At 34.5% G+C, this 24436-nt stretch overlaps 1 protein-coding gene across 6 annotated transcripts in view; it reads left to right on the top strand.

Moving 5' to 3' along the window:
* SSBP2 (single stranded DNA binding protein 2) overlaps positions 1-24436 on the top strand; it is a 297398-nt gene that overhangs the window by 261761 nt on the left and 11201 nt on the right. For all 6 annotated transcript variants that reach the window (XM_027100704.1, XM_027100703.1, XM_027100707.1 and 3 more), the window contains 6 exons: positions 615-663; positions 10586-10621; positions 12624-12678; positions 16294-16364; positions 19048-19126; positions 21451-21479. In XM_027100704.1, coding sequence (XP_026956505.1) covers positions 615-663; positions 10586-10621; positions 12624-12678; positions 16294-16364; positions 19048-19126; positions 21451-21479 — 319 coding nt within the window. The remainder of the gene's footprint in view (positions 1-614; positions 664-10585; positions 10622-12623; positions 12679-16293; positions 16365-19047; positions 19127-21450; positions 21480-24436) is intronic.

Consider the following 24436-nt stretch of genomic DNA (forward strand, 5'->3'; position numbering starts at 1 on the left):
CTCCCTCGCCCTAACATGAAGTAATATATTGACATACATTAGCATAGATTACCTCCTATTTTTCCCCAAGATTTACCCTGGCCACTATCTTGAACTACAATTATGAAAACAAGAAATGTGTTTCCCTTGTTTAATAGTAACCAAATCATCACTAGCACCGAAAGATAGATTGATATATAGATGTATAAAGTAACATGATATTCTATGCAATTTTTTGAAGAGGAGGCAAATTTAGATACCTACTGTGTACATTTATTCATTTGTAGCTTAAGAGCAATCATTTTATGTATAATCATATTTCACAAATAATTTCATTTTCATTTTGAATGATACATGCAGCACTTATTATTGTCACAATTATCTTTTATATTTATCTCATAATTAGTGATGAAGCTGTTTAAAACAGCTGTAAAACAGTGAAAGCTGTTTGGGGGAATGATAAAATTTTTGGATTTTAGAAATAAAAAAGCTGTGAAAATATAAAGAGTAATTTCAGTGCTGGACTAGAACTGCATGGTAACTGAATTATAAATGTTTGTATTTTATGATGTTATTGCTTACTGTGAAACATTCAGAGCATCAGTTAAAATTTCATTTGTCATTTTGTCTTACAGGGGTCCTGGTGGTGGTAGACCTTGGCCAAACCCAACAAATGCCAACTCAGTGAGTATATGTATTTTTTTCATTTTCTTTGCACTTTGTAGCATTTAACAACAAAAATCTGTTGCTTTTGAAAGCCCTGCAATTGGTTATATTAACCTTTTTTTAAGAAATCATTCAAAAAATAAATTTTTATGTTTTTAGAAAAATATGTATAACTTTTGAAATTATGTGATTTTTTTCACTTCAAGGTCTAATGTAAACATGCATTCTATGTAGATTACCAGGCCCTCAAAAATAGAGGAGTAGTGTGATTTAAGGATACTCTACGGTAGCCTACATTTATCGTAAAATTTATCATATAATGAATTCACCTTCTAAAATAACTATAATAATTACTAAGTTGCCAAATAAAATCAATCTCAGTTATTATTATTATATTTGCTGTTCTGGTTATACCTATTTGCTCTCTCGCTGCCCCAAGAAGGAAGTACACATTTACCTTGTGCCTGTGGGCTAAACTGCCATCCTTACACTTGTATCTATGTATCTGACATCATGGGAATTTTCCTTACAAGTTTTGTGGCCATGATTTGACTGCGTAAATATTTTTGTCTCTTATTAATGTCACAATATAGGCACAGGTTAAAAATTAAGCTTTCAAGCTTAAAATTAGTATCGATATGATTTTGAATTTAATGATCCTGGAGATTTTTTTCTTGACTTTTGAAACCTTGAGTTCTTCAATCTGCGAGAGAGCTCTGCTCTGTACATTTGTGTAGTATGTGCACTGCACAAAGATGCCTGAGTCTAGGGAGTCAAAAGGAGGCTGAAATATAGCTGTTTTCCACTTGTGAAGTCTATGGATTCTGCCCAGAAGGGATGCCTTTTGCTAATATGCAGAGGTACCTTCACTGACTAGCAGTGGCCTTAATGCTAAATAAACATGAAACTGATTCAATGTTTAATGTTAATTTAAACTTAAAGAAAATTTAAAGTGAGGTGTGGGTGGTATAGAAAGAATCATCCTAAATCCATTGCTATTCTAAAGCAGAAATCACTTTCTTCTCAATTAAGTAACTGTCATATTTTTAGAGAAAACATTTACTTTGTATTATCTGCCTATCTCTTAGTTTCAATAGCTATTACAGTTGCTAATTAAATAATATTGTTTGGGGTGGAGAGAGTGATGTTGCTGCTTCCGTTTGGGTCTTCAGTTCACTATTTAGGTTCAACAAATCTTCTAAGATACCATTTTACCTGATTATGTTGTAATATGACTATCTTTTCTCCTCCAAATTTCTTTTAGTCTGCTTATATGCTTTTGACTAGTTCACATTTCTATTTGCCTCTTGTTATATATGCCTTTCAGATTTCAAGATTTCACTTTTAAAAGGCATCTAACTAGCAGCTCAAGATACTTTCTTTGAACTCCCCATTAAAATACCTATAAAGGTGCAGAAAAACAATTTTTTAATAACAGTGAAAACTCTGCAAATCTTCTTATTGTCAGAATCTGGAAAGAATTTCTGTTATCTACATGTCTGATGAAACTGGGTTAAAAAGCACAATCGACGACCCACCTTAGCTAGTAAGCCTTCCTGCCTAGAAGCAAGAGGACCCTCTCTCCTTCCTCATTGCCAGCTCAGCCAGCCATCCCCTCCACTGCCCACCTCCTGCAGGACCTCCTTTTGTACGCTTATCTGGAGATACTATCCTCCAAAAGCCACTGAGGAAGGTGGGCAGGATATGATACTAAAGGTGGTGCATTGCGCCTAGCGGGTATGTTATCCAAGTGAAGAGTATTAGGTAGAGGCAGAGATGAGGAGAGAGTTATGCTTTCTGATCATTTTTAGTTTTTAGATACCTAAACAACTCTTGGGGATTTCACAGAGCCGAGCACGTGGATAGGAGAATGTACTGTATCAGGGCAGCAGCTCTGCATTATTTTAGACCCTGAGAAACACTAGGCGTTAGGGAAGGAGCTGTGCATATCAAACTACTGAACAACCACTGTGAAATGGGCATTTGGCCAGCACACATGTAGGCACGTAATCAAGTTGAAAGCAGTCCCTTCTGTTAATATATACCACATATGGGTACACTTCCCCCCAAAGAATTTGAATAGGGAAAAGTTGTGAAGGAACACCTATACTTTTCTCTGTGGAAAAGGAAAGGAGTCATCATCCTGAGCACAGAAAGGAAAAGCATTCCTCTGAATATGACAGATTATGAGAAGAAAAAAACCAAAGACAACTGATGTCTTTCTAGCAAAAACATAAGGCTTACATGAAGCAAAGCAAAAGTATTAAAGAGATTCTTTTCCCCTAAACACCATTGATTATGTTGTAGTGACAATTTATCTGTATTATTTTGAATTCCAAGTTCTTTGGACTTTTTGTCCATATTTAAAATTACAAATACTTTTCATTTGGTATCAATACAGTAAGCCTCTGGCTCCTCAGAGCAGCACATTAAAGTGGCTGGCTGTTTTGTTTTTGTTGTTTCCAAATATGTTTTATATACTTTTTTTTCTTTTAAATACTTTGTGTTTCCTAAAAACAAAGACATCTTTCATAACCATAGTATAAGGATCAAAATTTAAAAATTAATATTGATGTAATCCATTTTCTAAGCTGTACACCTTATTTTGATTTCACCAGTTGCCCCAACAATATCCTTTGTAACAAAAGAAAATCCCAGTTCACTTGCTGCAGTCATCTGGCATGTCTCTTTGTCTCCTTTAACCTGGAACAGGTCCCTTAACTTTTGTCTTTTGTAAACTTGGAGTTTTGTTGACTGCAAGCCAGTTATTTTGTAGAATGTCCCATAAGTTGGTCTTGGCTGATGGTTCTTCATGATTAGATTCATGTTATATATATTTGGCAGGAATCCACAGAAGTAATTTTGTGATTTGCTCAGTGCATCATTTCAGGGGGCATATCATGGTGATTTATCTATTACTTGTGATGTTAACTTTGATCACTTAGTTAGATGATGCTTGTTAGGTTTCTCCTAGCTTGTTAAATTACTATTTTTCCCTTTGTAATTTTCAACCTGTGAAGACATACTTTGACACTATCATAAAGATCCTACTTTAATCTGCTACTTTTAGTATCCATTGATGAATCTCGCCTGAATCGTTTTTTTGCTGTATTGGTTGCCGAATGTCTACTTTCTAATTCTGTCTTTCCTTCTCCACTTATTAGTTGACTTTCTACTATAAGAGATTTTCTTTCTTCTGCAATCATTCATGTAATCCAAGGTACTCGTGGATTCTTACCTTGTCCAATAGGTTTTTTTTAATACTAAAATCATTTCAGATTTGTCCAGTTAAAACCCTTTCAGGTTGGATCATTTGTCCTTTTGACATGACCCCATTATTCTTTGAGCATTTTGAAGCTCATATTTTCCCAGTCTTACCTTGGAAACAGCCATTTTTTAAGGGTCCCTGGTTCCTTTTAGTGGAGAGTGGTATTTAGAACCCATTGGAGTAATCTGGCTTCTAACCCTCTCAACCAACAGAACTAGGGTACAGATGTATGTATATACACACACCCACACACATCTATATCTTTCTGTATCTCTACATATTAAAACCATGAGTGCACACTGCAGCACTATTTATAATAGCCAAGACATGGAAGCAACCTAAATTTCCATCAACAGATGAATGGATAAAAGAAGATGTGGTACATATATACAATGGAATATTACTCAGCCATAAAAAAGAATGAAATAATGCCATTTGCAGCAACATGGATGGACCTAGAGATTATCATACTAAGTGAAGTAAGTCAGACAAAGACAAATATCATATGATATAACTCATATGTGGAATCTGATTTTTAAAAAATAATACAAATGAACTTATTTACAAACAGAAACAGACTCACGGATATCGAAAACAAACTTATGGTTACCAAAGGGGAAACGTGGAGGGGAGGGATAAATCAGGAGCTTGGGATTAAAATATACACACTACTATATATAAAATGGATAATCAACAAGGATCTACTGTATAGCACAGGGAACTCTACTCAATATTCTGTGATAACCTGTATCAGAAAACAATCTGAAAAAGAATGAATCTATGTATATGTATAACTGAATCACTTTGCTGTACACCTGAAACTAACACAACATTGTAAATCAACTTTTATCCAATAAAATTTTTTAAAAACCCCATGAGTGCACACTGGTGCTTCAACTTCAATTCAGTACAAGAGAGTTCATTCTAGACTTTCTGCTTTCCAGGTTTATCCTTCACTTCTCTGAAAGTGAGAAATCTACCAACCATTATCCACAATACATTTATTTATCTGCTTAATCTTTATCTTTACATAGTTTTGTCATATACAAGTGTTTTGAACAAAAATGTTTTAGGCACTGTTTTGCATGGCAGCAGGAGAAACATTTTTAAGGACAAATTTATGTTTTTAATTCAAAATAAGAGTACGATTTTTTACTTTTAACTTCCTTCACTCTGAGCATTACAGTACTGGCCTCAGATTCTTACTTGGAAGCTTATTTACAAGTCTACCAACCATTTTTTTTCTTTTTTATGTTTTTCACAAAGAACTGTGCATTTGGGTTGAACTATAAAGCAAGTTCTAATCATTAAGTAGCAAGCACTTTTATCAAAAATATCTTAATTAGCTTTGTCTGCAGACACTTTTGATTACAAGGTATAGAAAACTAACCAAACTAGGCTCATATTGAAAGAGAATATTACTGGATCGTGTATCTGAAAAGTCCAGATATAAATTTGCTTTGGGGTACATTTGGTTCCAAGTATTCAAATAACATCATCAGACACTGCCTCTATTCATTGCTTACCTTTGTTCCACTCATCTGGCAAGAAGGCCCTGTGAAGCTCCAGATTTATATCCTCACAGCTCCCTGTTGAGTACAAAAGAGCGCAACTCTATCAGTTAAGCATAGGTATTGGGAATAACTAACTGAACTGGATTCACTTAGCTTGGGTACATAGACTCATTCATGAACCAGTTATGTACAATGCTCTATGGGCCAGGCCTAGGTCACACACCCACTTCCTGAGCCCCACCCGAACCACATGGAAAAATAAGGGAGGTATGGTTCAAAGAGAATTCAAGGAATTGTTGGCAAAAGAGGGGATAGGCAGAAACAACAAACGTTCAGTATAGCATTGTATTCATCAACTCACTAGCTGGACAGATAGAAGAGAAAACCCCTTTAAGGAAAAATGAGGATCTACTACAATGATTAAGCCTAAGAGAAATAGAAATATTTTACTCCAAATAGGCTCTGCCCTGTACAAATAGATGCTCATTTTTTTTAAAGAGCATTACAAAATAATAGAATATTTTCAACTTTACACTGACACAGATAATGTTCCCCTTGCGATTTCTGGTGAACTGAATTTCAGTGCTTTTAAGGTAGTTTTGAAATTCACAGTTGACGAAAGCTACTTAGCTAAAATATAAAGCTACTTAGCTAATCTTTTTTTTAATGAAGCCAAAAAACTTCTTGTTATTCTGCTGTTCCCCCTACCACAGCACCAGTCATGGATATTAGGAGTCAGAATATTTCAGAATATTTGGATTGTTGTCACAGCTCTTGAATTTTCTGTCTAGCTTAACCAGACAATACATATGGCCCTTAATTTTATCATCTGTCAAATAAGAGATTCTTGTTCTATGATTCTGATCTTCTACCTCTCTGGTCTTGCTTATCTTCTACATCTGCATTTTCATCTTTCATTTCATATTAATGGTTATTTTGTGTAGCATATGGGAGAGGGGTGGAGGGATGAGATTAATTACATTGGGAAGAATCTGGTCACTAGAGGTGCAGAAAGGCCTGGACAAAAGTAAAGAGAAAGGGAAATGCAGGCAATGTGTGAGAAAAAATTATTAGATTCTTAGTGGCTGGGAACATAGATTTGGAAGGCAAAGCTGGAAAAAGAAAAATGGGACCATGATGTGTTCAGGGCTCTGAATGCTGAGAAATCTGTAATTATCATCTGTGTGGAACAGAGCTATGTTTTAGGAAGATAGTATATAAAATGGACACATAGGGAAACAATATTAGGAGAGTACAGTAACAGACCTTATAAAATGTTGTCAGAGGCTAAGGTAAAAGCAGTGGAGAAAGGATGGCCGAGATAAATGTCTCACATAGAATCAAAAATACCTGGTGACTTGTTGGACTTGAGGATAAAGAAAGTGAAGAAGTTGAAGGTGATTTCAAGTCTTTGAACATTATAACATAATGTGTTATAATTTAAATATATAACCTTCAACCTCTGCTGAGTCCTCACTGATGTGTGTGACCAGCAATTTTTTTTAACTCTTCTTTAGTCGCCTGCCTTTCCTGCACTTCTTATCTTTGGCCCCTTCTCCATTAGCTAAACTTGTCTCATATTTTATAGAGGAAAAAAACCAAAACACCATTAGACTCAAATTTCTTCAAATTCTACCCTTACCTCCAATATTATAAGACCTTTAATCGTTTTTCTTTCCGCTTGTCTCAGAAATGTTCTCAACGCTAACTGTTTTATCTGTTCTCTTTATTCCATGTCTTGATGTCTCTACATATCTTGCTCATTCATTTTCTAAAGGAGTTTTCATCAATCCCTTTCCATTGGCTGGAACTTTCCCTAACACTGTGCCAATGAACAAAATCCCAAGACAACCTTAAAACCCCCAGTCTTTCACTCCTCTAGAGTTGGGAGGGGGCAACTGATAGAAAACTTCTCTCAACCCTTCCTCAGTCTCAAACCACCATCCAGTGTCTCTCACACATTGAATCCCTCACTACCATTCTCCTGGACAGTGAATTCCTTGATCCTCTTTTCCATTTCATTACTATGTGGTAGTGCAGTGCCTGAAATATAACAGGTGATGGACGAAGATTGATTGAATTGACTTCTCAACTGTTTCAATTCCCATGAAAAGTACTATTCTGAAGGTTACTAGTGACCTTCTACTTACCAACCAAAAATAATGACTTATTTTCTGTCCTCATCATACCTGACCTTTGAAATATTTGATACCTTGGTTTTGTTTAAATGTCTCTTCATTTCTTTTCTTCATTTAAATAATGTGTTTTTTTCCATATTTGTACTAGCATATTCCTTTTTATTATTTATTCTTAGATGTGTCACAGAAAGGTTGAAAGACTTGAGCCTGACAGAGCTCAAAAATAAGCCCAGTTTAGGCATTTCCTAGCCAAGCTGCCCCAACTCCTTGCTTCCTGAAAGTCTAACTTGCTTGACTTTTTATGAGATATTTTCTCCTGATTTTCCTCCAGTCACATTATCCGCCCTTTCTTAACTAGTAATGTTCTTTAATTCCAATCTTGGGCTTTTTTTTTTTTTTCATTTTAACATTTTAAACTATCACTAAATCTAATCAAATCCTAGATTAAAGTCTCGTGCCCAGCACAAAATGGAAATTTATTCAATTGAAGCTTTATCTCTAGTCCTATCTCCAATGAGTTCTAGACCTCTGTTTCCAAATATCTGTTGATCAGATCTAACTCAGTGTCTATTAGTGCTTTCCAATTCGACATGTCAGGTATTCCCCAAACTTGTCCCCCACTTCCTAAATTCCCTATATATAAATTAGTAGCACCATCATCCACCCAGTCAGCAAGTTGGAAACCTCAGAATCACCTTAACTTCTCCCTTCCCTTGTCCACCACACCCAGTTTGTCATCAAGCCCTGCGGAGTACATCTGTGAAAAGTCTGTCAAATTCTCTTACTCCTACTTATCTTGATCAGCCCTGCCTAGAACACTTTTTACCATCTCTTGCCTAGACTTTTTGCAATGGTCTCCTAAATTGTATTCATGTTCCATAATGCCTCTAGAGTTATCTTACTAAAACATAAATTTGAACATGTCTCTCTAAAGCCTGTGACTCCCTATTTCCAACAGCATAAATTCAGTCTGACCATATAGCCTCATCATCTACCACAATCCCCTATACATCCCACACTGCAACAACTGTGTAAAATTACATATACCATTTCCCTAATAAACTGTGTACTTTCACATTTCTTTTTCAAATGCTGATCCTTCTCTTTGTCTTTCTAATGGACCCCCACCCTCTCTAAGTCCTAGCTGCCCAGCTCAAATAACGTCTTCTATACCCACACAGTACTTCTACCTACATTGTCATATTTTGTTTCTCAGGCTAGGCTGGCAGATGCTGATGTAATTTACAAGAATGCAGGTTCCATAAAGTGCTAGGGGTAGGAGCCCAAATCCTCCTTTCTCTTAATGAGGGCAACAAAGACTATGAGGTAGAAACAGTGAGGGTAAGCCAAAATTAAAGAGGAATTGTGATGGGATAAGATTCTGGTTGGAATATAGAATGTTATTTGTGAGTGCCACGAGGAACAAGAAAAATGTCAGTCAGGAAAGTTGTTTAGATCTCTGTGCAAAACCTTTTAGGATGTATTCGTGCTCAGAAATGGAAAAGGGGGGTATATTGGAAAGGAAAGGAAAGACAGTGAGTGTAAATTCCAAAGATCTAAAGAGTGGTTAGATCATATCTTGAAGCTGCTTAAGGGTGATGGTAGGCAATAGAAGCAGAAGAACATGAGCCATGTGCTAAAGCTGTAAGGAGATGAAAGCTGGAGCCAACAGATAAGTTGGTGATTTGGAGAGGGCAGGTGCACATGTTTAAAATAATAAGCAGAGGATGGATAGTAGATCATGAACTGCAGAGGACCCTAGAGAGCAAAGCTACCTTCATTCACCAAGTCGAGTAAATGTCTACTGCCATAGGGATCCGCATACTCATAGAAGTGATCGTTATCACTAGTGATACTGGACACTCCGGTAACGGCCACCTGCAGTGCTGAGTTTCCCCACAGGTGGACCAACCAGAGGCTCAGACACCTGTGGTCTGTGCTTAAGGCAAACACCAAACAATGAGGAGAGAGCTTTCAAATAACTCAATATTAAAATCAAAGGAAAACCATAACTTTGTTGTATTTCTTTCTGCTTACTTTATTATTTCATATTATTTATGTTTAATTATCAGGAAGGAGTTGGGGTGGAGGGAACATTTAGGTACAGGCATTATAATCTTTTCACCACTCTTTAAGGTCCTATTTTGGCCCTGGCTGTCCTACTCCAAGAAGACAGTAATTTACTGGCTTTTTTCAGAATAAGGCAAAAATATCTCTTCTGGATGTGCAGAAGGATGTAAGCTAGTGAGCTTGTGTGAAAAAAGAATATTTGGATTTAACTTCTCTATTAATATCCACAGTTAAGGGGTTATTTTTAAATATATGTTTTCCAGTTTTCATTTCTTAAATTATCACAGCAATGTCATATTAATACCTTCTAATCTCTAGAAAAGAGCTTAGTTAGGAGCTTGATTTGAAGGGAAAGAGGGAATATGTTACCCATATCTGATCCCCACAAATTAGTAGTCTTCGGAGACTTACGTTAACAAAATCTTTTGCATTCATTATATTGTTTTCTAGAAGCTAATTAGAAAGGAAAGGGGGGAAAAATGAGGTTTATATATCAAGTATTGACTACTGCATGAATATAGTAGCCTGAAACCTGTCTTTTAAAAAAATAATGTATCCCAGAATGCACATAAATTAGAAATTGCATCTGTAAAGGCTACTAATTTGAAAAATTCTGGTTTCTGGTTTTTAGCTGCACAAATATATATCTTTTTAATTACAAAATAAGTGTCATTGTATCAAGCAGTGAGTACAACTGCCCTGAAATCAATATAACTTGAAGCTGCAATTCTATCTAAATTTCTCTTGACTAAAATCCTCTCTTTTTTGTAAATCAAGATAATTCTGCATTTTATTCAGTTTTCTAGCACTCAGACCTATATAAATGCCTTTATCCTTTGTGATAAATTTTAAACCTTGACAAAAGTTAGAAAATAGATTCATTTTAGGTCAGTCTGCATACTGCCACATGAATCAAAATATGTATATTTTTTGTCCTGTTCATGTTCCAGATACCATACTCCTCAGCATCTCCTGGGAATTATGTAGTAAGTACATTTGGGTTTGTTTGCTCATAAGAATTGATGTTATGTTCTATTTGGGCAATGAAATAGTTGTCCAGATGTTAAGAAGAGCCCCTGTGTGTTGGCCAAGAAATGAACATCTGATGTGTATTGAGTTGTTTCGTCTGCCAACCTCAGTGTTGATGTTCATTAGTGAAACAGTTATCAATCTGGCCAAAATTGCCCTGAGTACTGTGTTTTACTTCAGCATGTTTCTGTAAACCACTGCAATACACTGTCCAATCATGAAGAAAGCCATCCCAGTTATGCAATGATATGCTTGAATTTGCAGTTCTTCAGAATAATCTACACTCCCTCCCCACCCCACTTCCCATACACAAACTCTAAGAAGACATTAAACTTTCTCCCAATCACAAAGAGAATTAGATAGCAGAATAATGACTAGTAATTTGGGGAAGGAGGGCTAGTTTTCATTCTTGGAAACCGAGACCACTTACTCTTCTTCTTATCACTTAGTACATGTTAAAAACTTCCAATTATTTACATTCGTCAAATTAGCAGGTTTTACATGACCTCCTGAACTTGCAAATGACCTTTTAACCATCATCACATTACATCCTTTCTGTATCTCAAGGCCATCATAAAAGATAATTTGTTTATAATATTTAGAGGGAAATGCCTAACAGAGTAGCAAGGGTAAAACAGTAAAAAGAAGAATCTTTCCTAAAGAACTTTTCAGAGGTGGTGGTTAACCAGAGTAGGAAAAAAGGAGCACTTAGGAAGAAGATCAACGCGCATTTTACCCTCCATGGAAACTGTTCTGTGACCATAGCGAAAAGCACACACTGTTTTGGACCTGTGAACTTAGTGCTCAGTATCCCTTTAAGCTATACAAGCTAAGCAAGTCTAACTTTTTGCACAATCTCTATGAAAGTAAAAAAGTTTGAGTAGGGCTCCCCTGGTGGCGCAGTGGTTGAGAGTCCGCCTGCCAATGCAGGGAACACGGGTTCGTGCCCTGGTCCGGGAAGATCCCACATGCCACAGAGTAGCTAGGCCCACATGCCACAGAGTAGCTAGGCCCGTGAGCCACGGCCGCTGAGCCTGCGCGTCCGGAGCCTGTGCTCTGCAATGGGAGAGGACACAACAGGGTAAAAGTTTGAGTAAAACCTATTTTTTCTTAAAGTCAATTAAAAATAGCCTTGATATATATAGTTTTATGAAATTATAGACTTAATTGAAAGTAAATTTAAGCTGTTTAATAAATAGCAATACATATATTATTTGAAATAATTAGTGGGCTATGTCTGTGCACTCCAAATGAAGCAAAAATTTAGCCACTTAATAGTTAATCTGACTACTGTTAAGTCTGGACATTCTAAAACTCATTGCCTGAATTATTCATTTTGGTTGCATGAAATAACTGAATTGATTTGAGTCACCTAACATCCATTTCAAACTGATTGTGTACCTACAGCCTTAGAAACCCTCTCATCAGTCAGCATTACCTCTCATTTCTAGTTGATGTGATAGCTGAAGGAACAGTGCATCAGAAGTGTTGCAGTTGATGCTGGCAGAAGAAACAGCATCAATGTATTTTTTTAAACATATGAATATCTTTTGATTTTCAGTTGCCTATAAAAACCAGTGATACAAACTGTAAGAAAATTACAGTAAGCTAAATCACAGATACACATGAATGATTTCTATTGTATGGGATTTGTAAAGGCCTTATTAAATGGTTTCTCCTTAACCTCCTTATACCTGATGTCATTAAGCCATGAATCATAAATCAGCGTTACAGGCTCATTGTTTTTGGAAACTTGTCAAAACAATCTCAACATATTTAAGCTAAATTATATTTTGCATAACATTGAAATGATTGTGCATTCAAAGAAAATAAATTATGGAGAAAATGTATTTCCTCTGCTGTTTTCAAACTGGATTATTATAAAGTCTAACTTCTGTTTTTCCTTATATTGTTTAATGCCGTGCCTTATTTTTACTGAAATTTTGTGTAATTATTTAGGGTCCTCCAGGAGGTGGAGGGCCACCGGGAACACCCATCATGCCTAGTCCAGCAGGTATTGTAATCGAACTAGCCACGTGGGCATTTGATTCTTAGAGTAAAACCACAAAATACAGAAATTGTTATGAAAGAAAGTTAGTAGTATTCTTTACCTCATTGGTGGTTTCACAAGTTGAGTAGAGGTAGCAAGTAGGAAGAAATAGTGTTCTTAAGTAACTATTGTCCAGTTAGTTTAAGCATTTAGAAAACTCCTGTTGTGTACATAATAGATTTAATCAGAATGAAAACTGTGTTGATCTATATGAATTGCCCAATAATTTATCTGACTAAAAGTTTGCTTGAGACTATGGAAAAGATCCAAACCTCACAACTTAAGAAAAATTCTGCATAAGTAACACATGAAATACATGGATCCATTGGGTTTAATACAGCAAATCAGACCCACCATATCTAGCATCTAAGATAGATGTGGACGTGCTTACAATATCATTTATCCTACACGTCTATAGGTATTTATTAGTTAGCTAATCCACTATGTAGTGGGGAAAGTTTTTTAACCTTTTAAACCAAAATACTTTAATATTCCTGGAATCATGTAGTTATTTTAAATATCTCTTTCCTTTGAGACTTTAATACAAACTATTAAATGTGTCTTGAGGCCTCTGATGGTAGCACAGCCCTCCTAGAAAGCTCCTGGCAACATGTAGCAAGAGCCGTGAAAAAGCTCATACCACTTGACACTATAATCCTACTACTATAAATGATTGGAGGTACAATCCAAGAATCATGTAGAATGATGCTCATTTGTTATAGCCAATAGCAAAATAATAGAAACAACCTTCATGCCTAATCCAATTTTAGTGATATTTTTTAATTAATATTTTATGGACTAAAATGTAGCCATTAAAATTATTATCAAAGAAATTTTAATGACACAGAGAAATAAATGTTCATGATTTAATACAATATGATCACAGTGTTATTTCAAAATATATTACCCTGAACTCTGGGACTTCCGTGATGGTCCAGTGGTTAAGACTCCATGCTTCCACTGTAGAGAGCATGGGTTTGATCCCTGGTTTGGGAACTGAGATCCCGGAAGCCGCACGGCGTGGCCAAAAAAACTAAAATATATTACCCTGAAATCTAAAAAGTAGATAACAAAGAAACAGACTAAGACTTTGTCAGTTTTAACTTCTGGGTAATGAAATATATGGGAAATTTTTATAATTAGAAAAAATTTTTTATTATGTTGCACTGTTAAATTCGTATGTTCTTACGAATTTGTTGAAATCTAAGATACACAGAAGTTTGAAATTAAATATCATTAATCATACCAATCAATATTTTTAAGTTTTGAATCTTTAATTTAGAAAAAGCATAAATTTGGTGATTAATTCAAAATTTTACTTTGCCTCACTAACTCTTTGGAATATATCATAAATATTTCATGGATCTCTGTCCTCAGAACATCTTCAGTGAAGTGAAACAAAATTCAGTGAAGATAGAAGTATATGAATTGAACATCTTGCCCACATTTGCAATCCTTTTGGTGAAGTTAAGGTTTAATTTATGAAGGTAGCATGTGATTAAATAAATAGTTCACTACATACTCAAAGAAAGTTTTTGGAGTAACACTAAACTTTTCAGGTGATAAGTAATCTGATCACTTCTTCCTTTCAAGCCAGAAATTGCCACCAGTATATCTTGCTAGCTTTTCTGCCTATTCTTTTATGTACTTATCCTTTATCACAGTCAGTCCTCTAATACGAAGCCAATATCCCCCACTCTCCAAAAAATAGGTGCCAGAATATCTATTGTAAAGTTTTTTTGTATATAAAAATAAATCAGACATTTTCTAAAAACTACCAACCTTATTCACTCAATGTTTCTTCATTTTCAGATGCAATTATACTTGATTGGTCTTAAAAGCAATAAAGTTTTCTTTCTGCATATTTTTAAATATACAGCCCATTTTCCTTTCAAATTAATTGCTAAAATTAGTAAGCAAAATTAGTAAGGCTAATAAAGGTGAAAAACCATTTGAAGGTTTCCTATGTTTAAAAAACAATTCCAGCTTTTCTGAAAGATACATTTTTATGGGATAGAGTTTATGCCATGAATTGAATCTAAGTTAGTAGATATTTATTACTTATAGTACACAACATGAGTAAGATATGGTCCCTTTCCTCCTCTCAAAGAAATTATAACCTAGTTTGAAGCAGGAGGGAAAAATAAGACAAAATATTAACTATAATGCAAAGCAGAATTCAGTGGTAGAGGAGCACTCACATACTTTTAAGTATCAGGGGAAAACTTCATGGAAGAGGTAGCATTGGCAATGGGCCTTGAATAGTGAGAGTATAATTTCAGTAAGCGGAGACTGTGTAGAGAAGATGCTCAGAGGAAGAAAGAACAAAAATAAGGTGATGGAAAAGAATGATCATATGCAAGAAAGAACAAGTAGCCTGGGTTGACAGGAGTATAGTGTACATAAGGATGTAAAAATAGTTAAGGCCACAAAAGTAGATTAGGAGCTTACTTAGTATAAACAAACAGGTCAACCAGAGGTGGGCATTTCAACTTTCTCAACAATATGATGTATTAATCTAGAAATAAAAAATAATATTTAGGTTTATGGATCACTGTTTACAAACAAAGTATAAATGGCATCTAACCTACTCTAAAATAATAAATTAACGTCTAATAATCACAAAACAAGAGGAAAAGTAATTGCCCATTTCTCACTCTATGGTTATTGCCATGAGAAAGCAAATAAGTTTTATCTTCTGCCTTGAATCAGTACAAAACATTGGAAAAACATCTTTTTCAAAATAGAGGCCTGCAACGTTATATTTAAGAACTATATAATTGTGGAAAAATAGAAAAACATTTTATAATTGATAGTGCCTAAATATAAAATATTAAGCCTTTCACTCTAGGCTATACATTATAAACACATATACTCAGAGACTTAATTAGGACTAGCTAATAGACATGAAATGTAAAATGTTACATATATTTATGTGGATATACACTACAGTTATTTTTATTATAATGAATCAAAAATAAAATGAATGAAAAGATTTTTATCAAAAGTTGTACTAGTGGAAGCTGGCTTTTACTTCAAGCAAGAGAATTTTCATTCCAGTTGTATAGTCTCGTTCTAATATCTTTCTGTGGGAACTAAGCCAGGATATTCCACCAGCTTTTATTAATTATTAGCTAAATAAACTGTTTTTTAAATTGGTCTATAAGAAGCCTAAGGAAATAATACGTTAAAAGCTACTAAATCTGAATTTTAAGAGATTTCTGTTATATGTATACATATAAATTGCTTAGAGAAATCAAAAGAGATCATGTTTTTTAAAGAAGAAAAAATTTACAGTAACTCTTTAGACTTTTAAAGTAATATTCCTTTTGATCTGAATTATTCAAGTGATTATTCCTAATATATTAGGTAGATATTCCTAATTTACAACCTCAGAATGATAATTTTTGGGTCAGAAAATGACTTACAGATATTTGTTTCTGAACATTAGTAATGACTATTTCGAGTGCTGTAGCTATAAATATGCATAAGTGTCCAGATCATCTTTGATTATTACTTTGTGATGACTTGGGTGTAGATTATAATGAAAGATATTAATTCAGTAATATTTTGTTTCAGACTCAACCAACTCTGGAGACAACATGTATACTTTAATGAATGCAGTACCTCCTGGACCTAACAGGCCTAATGTAACTATGCATTTTTTTAAATTTTTGGAATGCATTTGAAGACTCAAGCTCTAAGTACATTCCTTTTCCTTGATACTGTTTAAGCTTTATATTTTATTATCCAGGATCTTACTGGATATCAAAAAATCAAATTCTGTGTTCTGGTTTGGAAAAAAACATAATATATAACATACATAACAAGAGATTTCATATCAATATAATGGAAATGTAAAACAGAACTTAATTATAAAATGTTGATATGTAGCCTTATTTTATCTCAAATACCTAATAATTAATATTGACTATTTGAAAGTGACAGTTAATGTGTAATCATATGTTCACCTCATTTTACACATCACTAATTTCTTCAGGTGGTTGTTTTTTTTTTCCTGATAAACTTGAAACTAAATTCGGAAGTTGAATATGCCTGTTTTTCTTAAATTTTTGAAACCTGGAGTTTAAATATAGAACTGAAGCAGTTCTACAGAAAGAATTTGAGTGTACTTAATAAAGCATAGGTCATGATTTTTCCATGAACGCGTACAGAAAAATGATATCTATAAGACTACATATTAACAAAAAATATAAGAAAATACAGTTAATACATAGATATATATACATATATGAATAAAAGGTAGCTCAAATTAAAGAAAAATCAAAACACGTATAAAGAATTTCCAAAACTATACCAAAAACTGGGGATGAAATCTTATAATTGAGCTTCCTAGCAAAGGGAAACTTTAAATTGTCCAGTATGTTATGGTACTTGAAATATGGCTAGTCCAGACTGAGATGTGCTGCAGGTATGAAACACACCCTGGATTTTGAGGACTTAATATGAAAAAATATATAAAATAGCTCACTAAAATTTTATACTATTTTGGTTTATAATTTTGATTATATAAGTAAAATTATTAAAATTAACCACCTGTTTCATTTTACTTTTTAAACATGGCTGCTAATAAGTCTAACTTTATTTACGTAGTTCACATTTGAACCTTACATATTATTTCTGTTAAGCAGCACTGCCTTCAGTTACCAGTATTCCCTTTGTATAATCAAATAAATTCTTTTTCAGGAAAAAGAATTTTCTGTCAGTAATGTCTAAAAGGTGTTTTCACAGAGATTTTAAAGAACACTGAATATGATCATGAACAATGTTCATTTCAGAAATGCAGCACAAATGTAGAAAAGCTCTTCATACTGCAATTTCAGATCTTAAAACTTGATATTTGAAAGGGAGGGAATAAGGGAGGAAACCAAGAGCATATGGTACTGAAGACATTTCTGCAGACAGCTAAACTGATATCATCCAAGTATGTTCCATTCTGGTTCTCTTACTTGTTACAAAGATAAGAGATTCAAGAGAAGCAGAAGCTGAATATGTCACTCTTCCAAATGTCATTCATTTCAGCCAGAGGTAGTCAAAGCAGATGCCTGCTGAGGGCTAGGACTGCAGTATTATGTGCTTCAAGTATAATACCTATAGTCTTAGTGTTGTTTAAAGCGCAGTGGGGACTGGATAAAAGGACCAAACCAAGGAGGTTCACAGGCTGTTGGCCTCACCGGCACCAGTTTCTCAGCCCAGATCTAAAAAACACAATCCATCCATGTGTTTTAAGCAACAAAATTTTAGACAACAGAATTGGCATTATCCTGTGAAAATGTATAAGCATGTGGTTTGTGTGAGCACGGTGAAGGAAAGCTATCTTCTTTCCACACAGAGTCGGTGGTATACAGGGTGTCCACTCAGGGCAATCTTCCCCCGAAGCCTACATGATTAGTGACCACCACAGCCCCATCTATACACATACATACACGCAACACATTTAGTATCATGGAAGAAATGATTTGGGCATGGGAAGTTTTAAGAACAAGTGTTTTCAGTAATCTATCTTGACTGTAAACATAAGGTAATTATAGATAGCCTGTCTTCAAACTACGGTCTGAGTTTCCTTAGAAGTATTCCGGGGAGTTGAGGGAGAGACTAAGCGGGCAGGTCATGGGCTCTCCACCACCAACTCTACCACAGCACATCTCTTTACATCTGTGTTGTACTAGGCTTCTAATGTAAGGTTTCATTTGAAAATGAAATACCACTACTTTAAAAAATGTTAAATCTAACTGCTATTGAATGCCTAATTGTGACTGAACTGACATAGTTGAGACTGCCAAGAAGACTTAGCTATATTCAGCTATTCCCCAAGGAGCTAAATGTATTTAACCTGCAAGATGAAATTATTTATCATGTCCATTTGAACAAAGATAGATTGTCTGCTAAGAAAAATGTTAATGTTGGCATATAATGTTCAGTTATTCTTATTAATAAGCCAATACCTTTAGCAGCTTCTTAAGAATTACCTCTGGTTTATAATAGCAGAATTTGTCAATAGCATAGAATACTTATCTTCTCATTTGCACTGGAATATATGTGCTTTCTGGTTAAGGATATCTGAAGAAAAATTTGGATATGAATGAGGATTAGCCTGAAGATCTAGAACATAGAGAAGATGGAATGAGGGAAGTAGCAGTCCAGTTAGAGAATCTAGAAAGCTGGAAAAAAATCTAGGAAAATAATCTCCATAATTTGGAAATGAAAATAAGTTATAGAAGTGTCTTACAGTGTTAAAGATAGGTATTGTGACAGTGAGATGAACAATCGTTTTCAATGTGATCACAGTCATTTTCTCCATTTTTTAAATAGTTTCCAATGGGCCCTGGGTCAGATGGTCCCATGGGTGGATTAGGAGGAATGGAGTCACATCACATGAATGGCTCTTTAGGTAAGGATATTAAATCTGATGTTCAGAAATGAATTCAAAACAAAACCTTAATTCTACATAGTGAATATCATGATTTACCAAGTTCTTTTTATAGGAACTCATTTTGAAATGCTTAGGCTTTTATCTACAACTGATAGTTTAATCCATAGGATATTCGCTATGATGGCTAGAGATTATTTAGAAAATCAGATATGTGAGAATTGTTCTAACCTAGCTCATATTCACAGGTATTTACTTTAACTTATCAAAATCTGAGTGTTTATGATGAAAGGAGACACTGCTGCTTTGGGTACCTAGAGGACCATGGTATCCTCACAGTGGGTTCCTTTGTCTCCAGAGGTCTGTAGACACAGTCTCAGAGGAACTTCAGTCCTCTCCAAGAATTTCTTGATCTTGTTTTTGCATTTTAATGTTTGTCTCTTTTTAAAAAGTAAAATTGGTAATCATATTCTGGATAATCTGAATGATTCTCTTAAGAGAGAACACTACCCACATTGTCTGTGTTCGTGATAAAGCTGATTTCAAGTAGTGCAAATAATGGTTGTAAACATACTTCATAAATGATGTCTTCTTACCAAATGAAGCCAAATATCTGCAAGGTGAACAAAAAGTTTCACAACAGTGAGAAACAGAGACAAGTGGTACAAAATTGACCTGGTCACACAGCATACTGTATATGTAGGCAGGCCAAAGGCAAAACCAAAACAAGGGAAAAAAAGACATTTATTTTATGTTTGTATGTTTATCATCATCATATATCAAAAACTATTTTAAAAGTTGACAGTGGGGTTGGAGGTTTGTGATAATTTTTTTCTTTGGAAAAGAACCATCTTTTACTTAAGTTGGAAAAACTATGCCATGAGTAACTCAGGTTATACACGGATTTCACAACCCCACCCTAGGTCAGGAAATGCCATCCTCTGATACTTCGAAAAGCTATGTAACTTCAATAATCAAGAAATTATTTACAACACTTTGATAGACTTTTTTTTTAATAGACTTTTGTGCTTTTAAGGATCCATGCTTGTTTTGCCTTGTTTTCAAAATGTTAATTTGCACTGTCCAGTTATGGTAGTTACTAGTCATGTGTGACTACTTAATTCTAAATCAAATTAAATGTAAAATTCACTTCTTCAGTTGCACTGCCACATATCAAGTGCATATAGTCACATGAGTTAATGGCTATTGTAACAGACAGCACAAGGAAACATTTCCAGCATCACACAAAGTTCTACTGGGGATAGCACCATTCTAGAATTTTACTTTCTAATTTATTGCAAAATAATTTACTTTCCAATCTTTTAATTTGTAAAATCATTCACAAAAAGATGGCATTTGGTCATATTGAGAAGATTCTTAGTTATATTACTCACTAGAACAGAATTTGCAAAATAGTTTCACATATACTTGTCATCTATAATGATTATTGTTGCATATATTTATAGATACATAATTGCATATATACATTCAGTATTTAACATTATGCCTATTTATAAACTAATGCTAATAAGCCTTTACTTTATTTGTGACTGTCTGTTGAATGCTGTACTATTAAAATATTATAATATTTTTATGCCAGGAAAATTATTTAAATAGTTAAAAATAAAGCTAAAATTGTGGCGAGGATCTGATTATTTTTCTTTGTTACCTAAGTTATGATTCCATTTCTTAAGTAAGAAATTAGTATTGATTGTCCATTTCTCCTAAGAATTAAAATAAACCCACAGTGTTACATTTTGAAGACATTTTTACTTTTGATGGACTGCCATGAATATTTGTTGCTGCCAAAATTTTCTTAAAAATATTATGCTTTGATTTTGGTTATTATAGTAAAACATGGTTCAGAATCTTGTCAGGTATTGTTGCAAATGCCTGTTTTGTACTTTATCAGATGCACAGAAGCATCATTTCAGAAAATAGAGATCTCTCTCTCTCTCTTGCTCTCTATTTACATATCTATAAATATATATACACGTGTATTAGTGTACACATTTTAAAATTTTGAATTGAGTAGGATATATATGTCTACTGTTTCACCTTCAGGAATTTATGATAGCAATAGTTTTTTATTCTGGCATTACCAAAAAAAGTAGATGATTGGGAAGGAAAGGTACAACTCTTACTTGCATTTGTCATCAGATGATACTTACTTACCACACGGTATAAGAGAAAAGTAATTTTTTGAGATTCAAAAGTCCAGGAGATATACACTGCAAAATACATACAGTGTACTGCATTACTACATTAGTTTATTTTAAAGGAGTATTTAATTTACAGATAGAATCATTACCTAATAAAGGCTTTCTTTCCATATTTTGTTTTAGGCTCAGGAGATATGGACAGTATTTCCAAGGTGAGTATTATGTATTGTGTTGTTTTTTATCTGTGTTTTATTCTACACAGAACTCTTATTAAGTTTGAGAATAACATTATGACTTTTGTTCTTAAAGAGTTTGAAAGTAGAAGGCCAAATATAATTAAGTAGAAGTTTAAAATATTAATGCATATAATCTGTAGGAAAGGGTAAAATTAGTCTTTTAAGAATATTTCAAAGCATGCTAGGATTCATTTACAGGATGTGATATACATGATTAATTGATATCCAAACAAATAATAATCAGTTTAATCACATTATGATGTTACGCATTTGTAAAGCAAACTGACATACTTTAATCTTTTGAAAATGTAAAGAAATCTAGAGCAACACGAGAAGAGGTAAATTTGAAAAAGTGGTTATTATATGTTGTAAGGGCATTGCATTTATACATCTCATTTGTATTCCAAACTCTTATCAGGCAATGCTGATGTCCTCAATCATTATTATAGTTCCACAGAATAGAGTAAGAAAGTAATTAGAGGAAAATTATATTAATAGAAGTAGGAAAGTGACCCTTCCAATAGCACATGTCTCTGTTTTTCCTCTGTCAGTCGTCTGAGTTTCTAAAATTAATCCTTTGGTAAGATGCCGTATATTTTTTGAAGAATACCTAAATACTTTTTAGGTGATGATGAATTTTAAAATACTTCTCTGTGGGTCAAATGTATATTTAGAATGGCTGATAAGAACTAATTATTAACTACCACTAGAATGACTCTCTCAGAAGTCTTCTTTATATCAATAAATACAGAAATTCATTAAAGGATGACTTCATTTTTAATTCTACTTTGAATTTATATTCATGTATAATAAAGTAAAATTCCTGATGCCAAGAAAAATAAAATGAAGTTGAGCTATAGAAACTTATAAATTAAGACTTCAAGCTAAAAAAAAAGAGAGAGAGCGTTTAATTGGCATTCTGACACTGTATCTGCATCGCCTGGCTGCTTGGCCTAGGAACTTCATCATGCACTTTGGATGTCTGTGTTTAGAAACAATCAGGAAGATCTTTTTCTTTTCTAAAAATAGATATATACAAACAGCACCATCTTACCTCTGTGAGAAATAGTATTAGGTAAGCCTTCAAAAACCTTGTTTTCAAAATAAGATTAATTGTATAATACCATTAGAGCCTTCTTTCTGGGAAGCACCTTTACAAACCAGATGAACGTGATTGTATTGGCTGTCTTAGGTATCTAACAATTGATGTTGGCTGAATTGTGCTTTGTGGTCACAGTAAAATGTCTGAAGTTATATTTGAGAAACATATTCTAATGTCTAAAGATAATTCTTCATTACACAAAGGCGGGAACATCCAGATTGCTTAAGGCCGTCTTCGTAAAGTTTCCACTGACATAACCTTGTACACTACATAGATGTAAATGAAATTCTATACGGGAACGTACTTTGTAATTTATAAAGCACTTAAAAAAAATTTAAGGGCCATAATACCATCTTCTAATCTGCCCTCATATCAGATCCATTGCTATTCCTTCTATGCTTACTTTCTCATTCCTATACCCAGAAGCAAGTTTTTCCACCACACTGTGCCTGCTGCTGCTAACATTCTCTTGCCTAGTGATTACTGTTTATTCTTTAAGCATTAATTGACCACCCATTGTGTACTTTTATGTATTGAGTATTGCCTTGTGCACTATGGGGAAATACAAAAGACTTCTTTAAATACAAACATAATCTTTGCCCTCAAATGGTTTGTACTTCGGCAGGAATTCCTTCATTCAGTAAACATTAATGTGCCAAGGCATTATTCTGGGCTATGCAATTCCAAAGACAAACAAGATATGGTCTCTGCCCTCAAGAAGCTCAGTATAACTAAGGAGACCAAACAAATACAATAGGGAAAAAGTTTACAAAGGAAAGTTCAAGTACACTTCAACTGACATAAGAATTATGCCCAAGGGAATTCCCCGGCGGTCCAGTGGTTAAGACTCTGCGCTTCTACTGCAAGGGGTATGGGTTCGATCCCTAGTCAGGGAAATAAGATCCTCCTGCATGCCGCGCGTGGCAGCCAAAATAAATAAGTAAAAATAAAGATAAATAAATAAATAAATAAAAAAGAATTATGCCCAAGTAATAAACTTGCCACTTAACAATGTACTGGAAATGACTGGTTGCATCCACCTTCAAATGGGCTCCTAAGCATCTCATTTCTGCCCTGCCCCCACTCCTCATTCCTTGGCTCCAGGCTCTAACCAGGCTGTCTGGGTGATGGTACCACTATTGTCTGTCCCATCTCCACTTGTCTGTCACTTTATCTCTAATCAGCAGTATCAAACGTATTATAAACCCCCCTCCCAATTATTTTTTCCCTATGTCTTTCGACTCACAGCTGAATTTTTCAGCCTTTTACTCCAAGCTGTCCAAGTTGTCACTAACTTCGTTTTCCCCACCTCTTCCACCACATGTCCGGCCATCTCAAGAAGCTCTCTTCTCCCTTTTCTCTTATTTCCTGGGCTCATTCATCCTATTCTTTTTCTAGTCATTCTTGTTTGTGAATCAGAAGATGATCTTAACCACTTCTGCTTAGCAATTGTGTTCAAACTTGCTCTTGGGTCTCTAGCTGCATCTTCCTAATTCTCCAGTTAAACCTGTATTTTGTCAAGCATCAGTATTACATTTTTTAAATTTCTTACTCCATTTTAAGAAGTTGTTTGACCAACCTACGCCCTTTTTGTGCATTATATTCTTGCCTTGTTGATGAAATCTACTGGAGACACTGCACACAAACATAGCTACAGTTAAATGCAGCATACACACAGTTCATTGCCACCCACCGTCATAACCTGCTCTGGGTTGGTGCTTGGAACCATTGTCTTAGCTGTTCCTCAGATACCAATACTGAGTATATCTTTAGCTATATCTTCCTCATGTCACCCAGGGACCATGGACAGCACAATTTCCTTAAGACTCCT

The sequence above is a fragment of the Aethalodelphis obliquidens genome, unplaced genomic scaffold (assembly GCF_003676395.1).
Source record: "Aethalodelphis obliquidens isolate GAN/ISIS:26980383/991018 unplaced genomic scaffold, ASM367639v1 scaffold4, whole genome shotgun sequence".
In the NCBI taxonomy this organism is placed as follows: domain Eukaryota; kingdom Metazoa; phylum Chordata; class Mammalia; order Artiodactyla; family Delphinidae; genus Aethalodelphis; species Aethalodelphis obliquidens.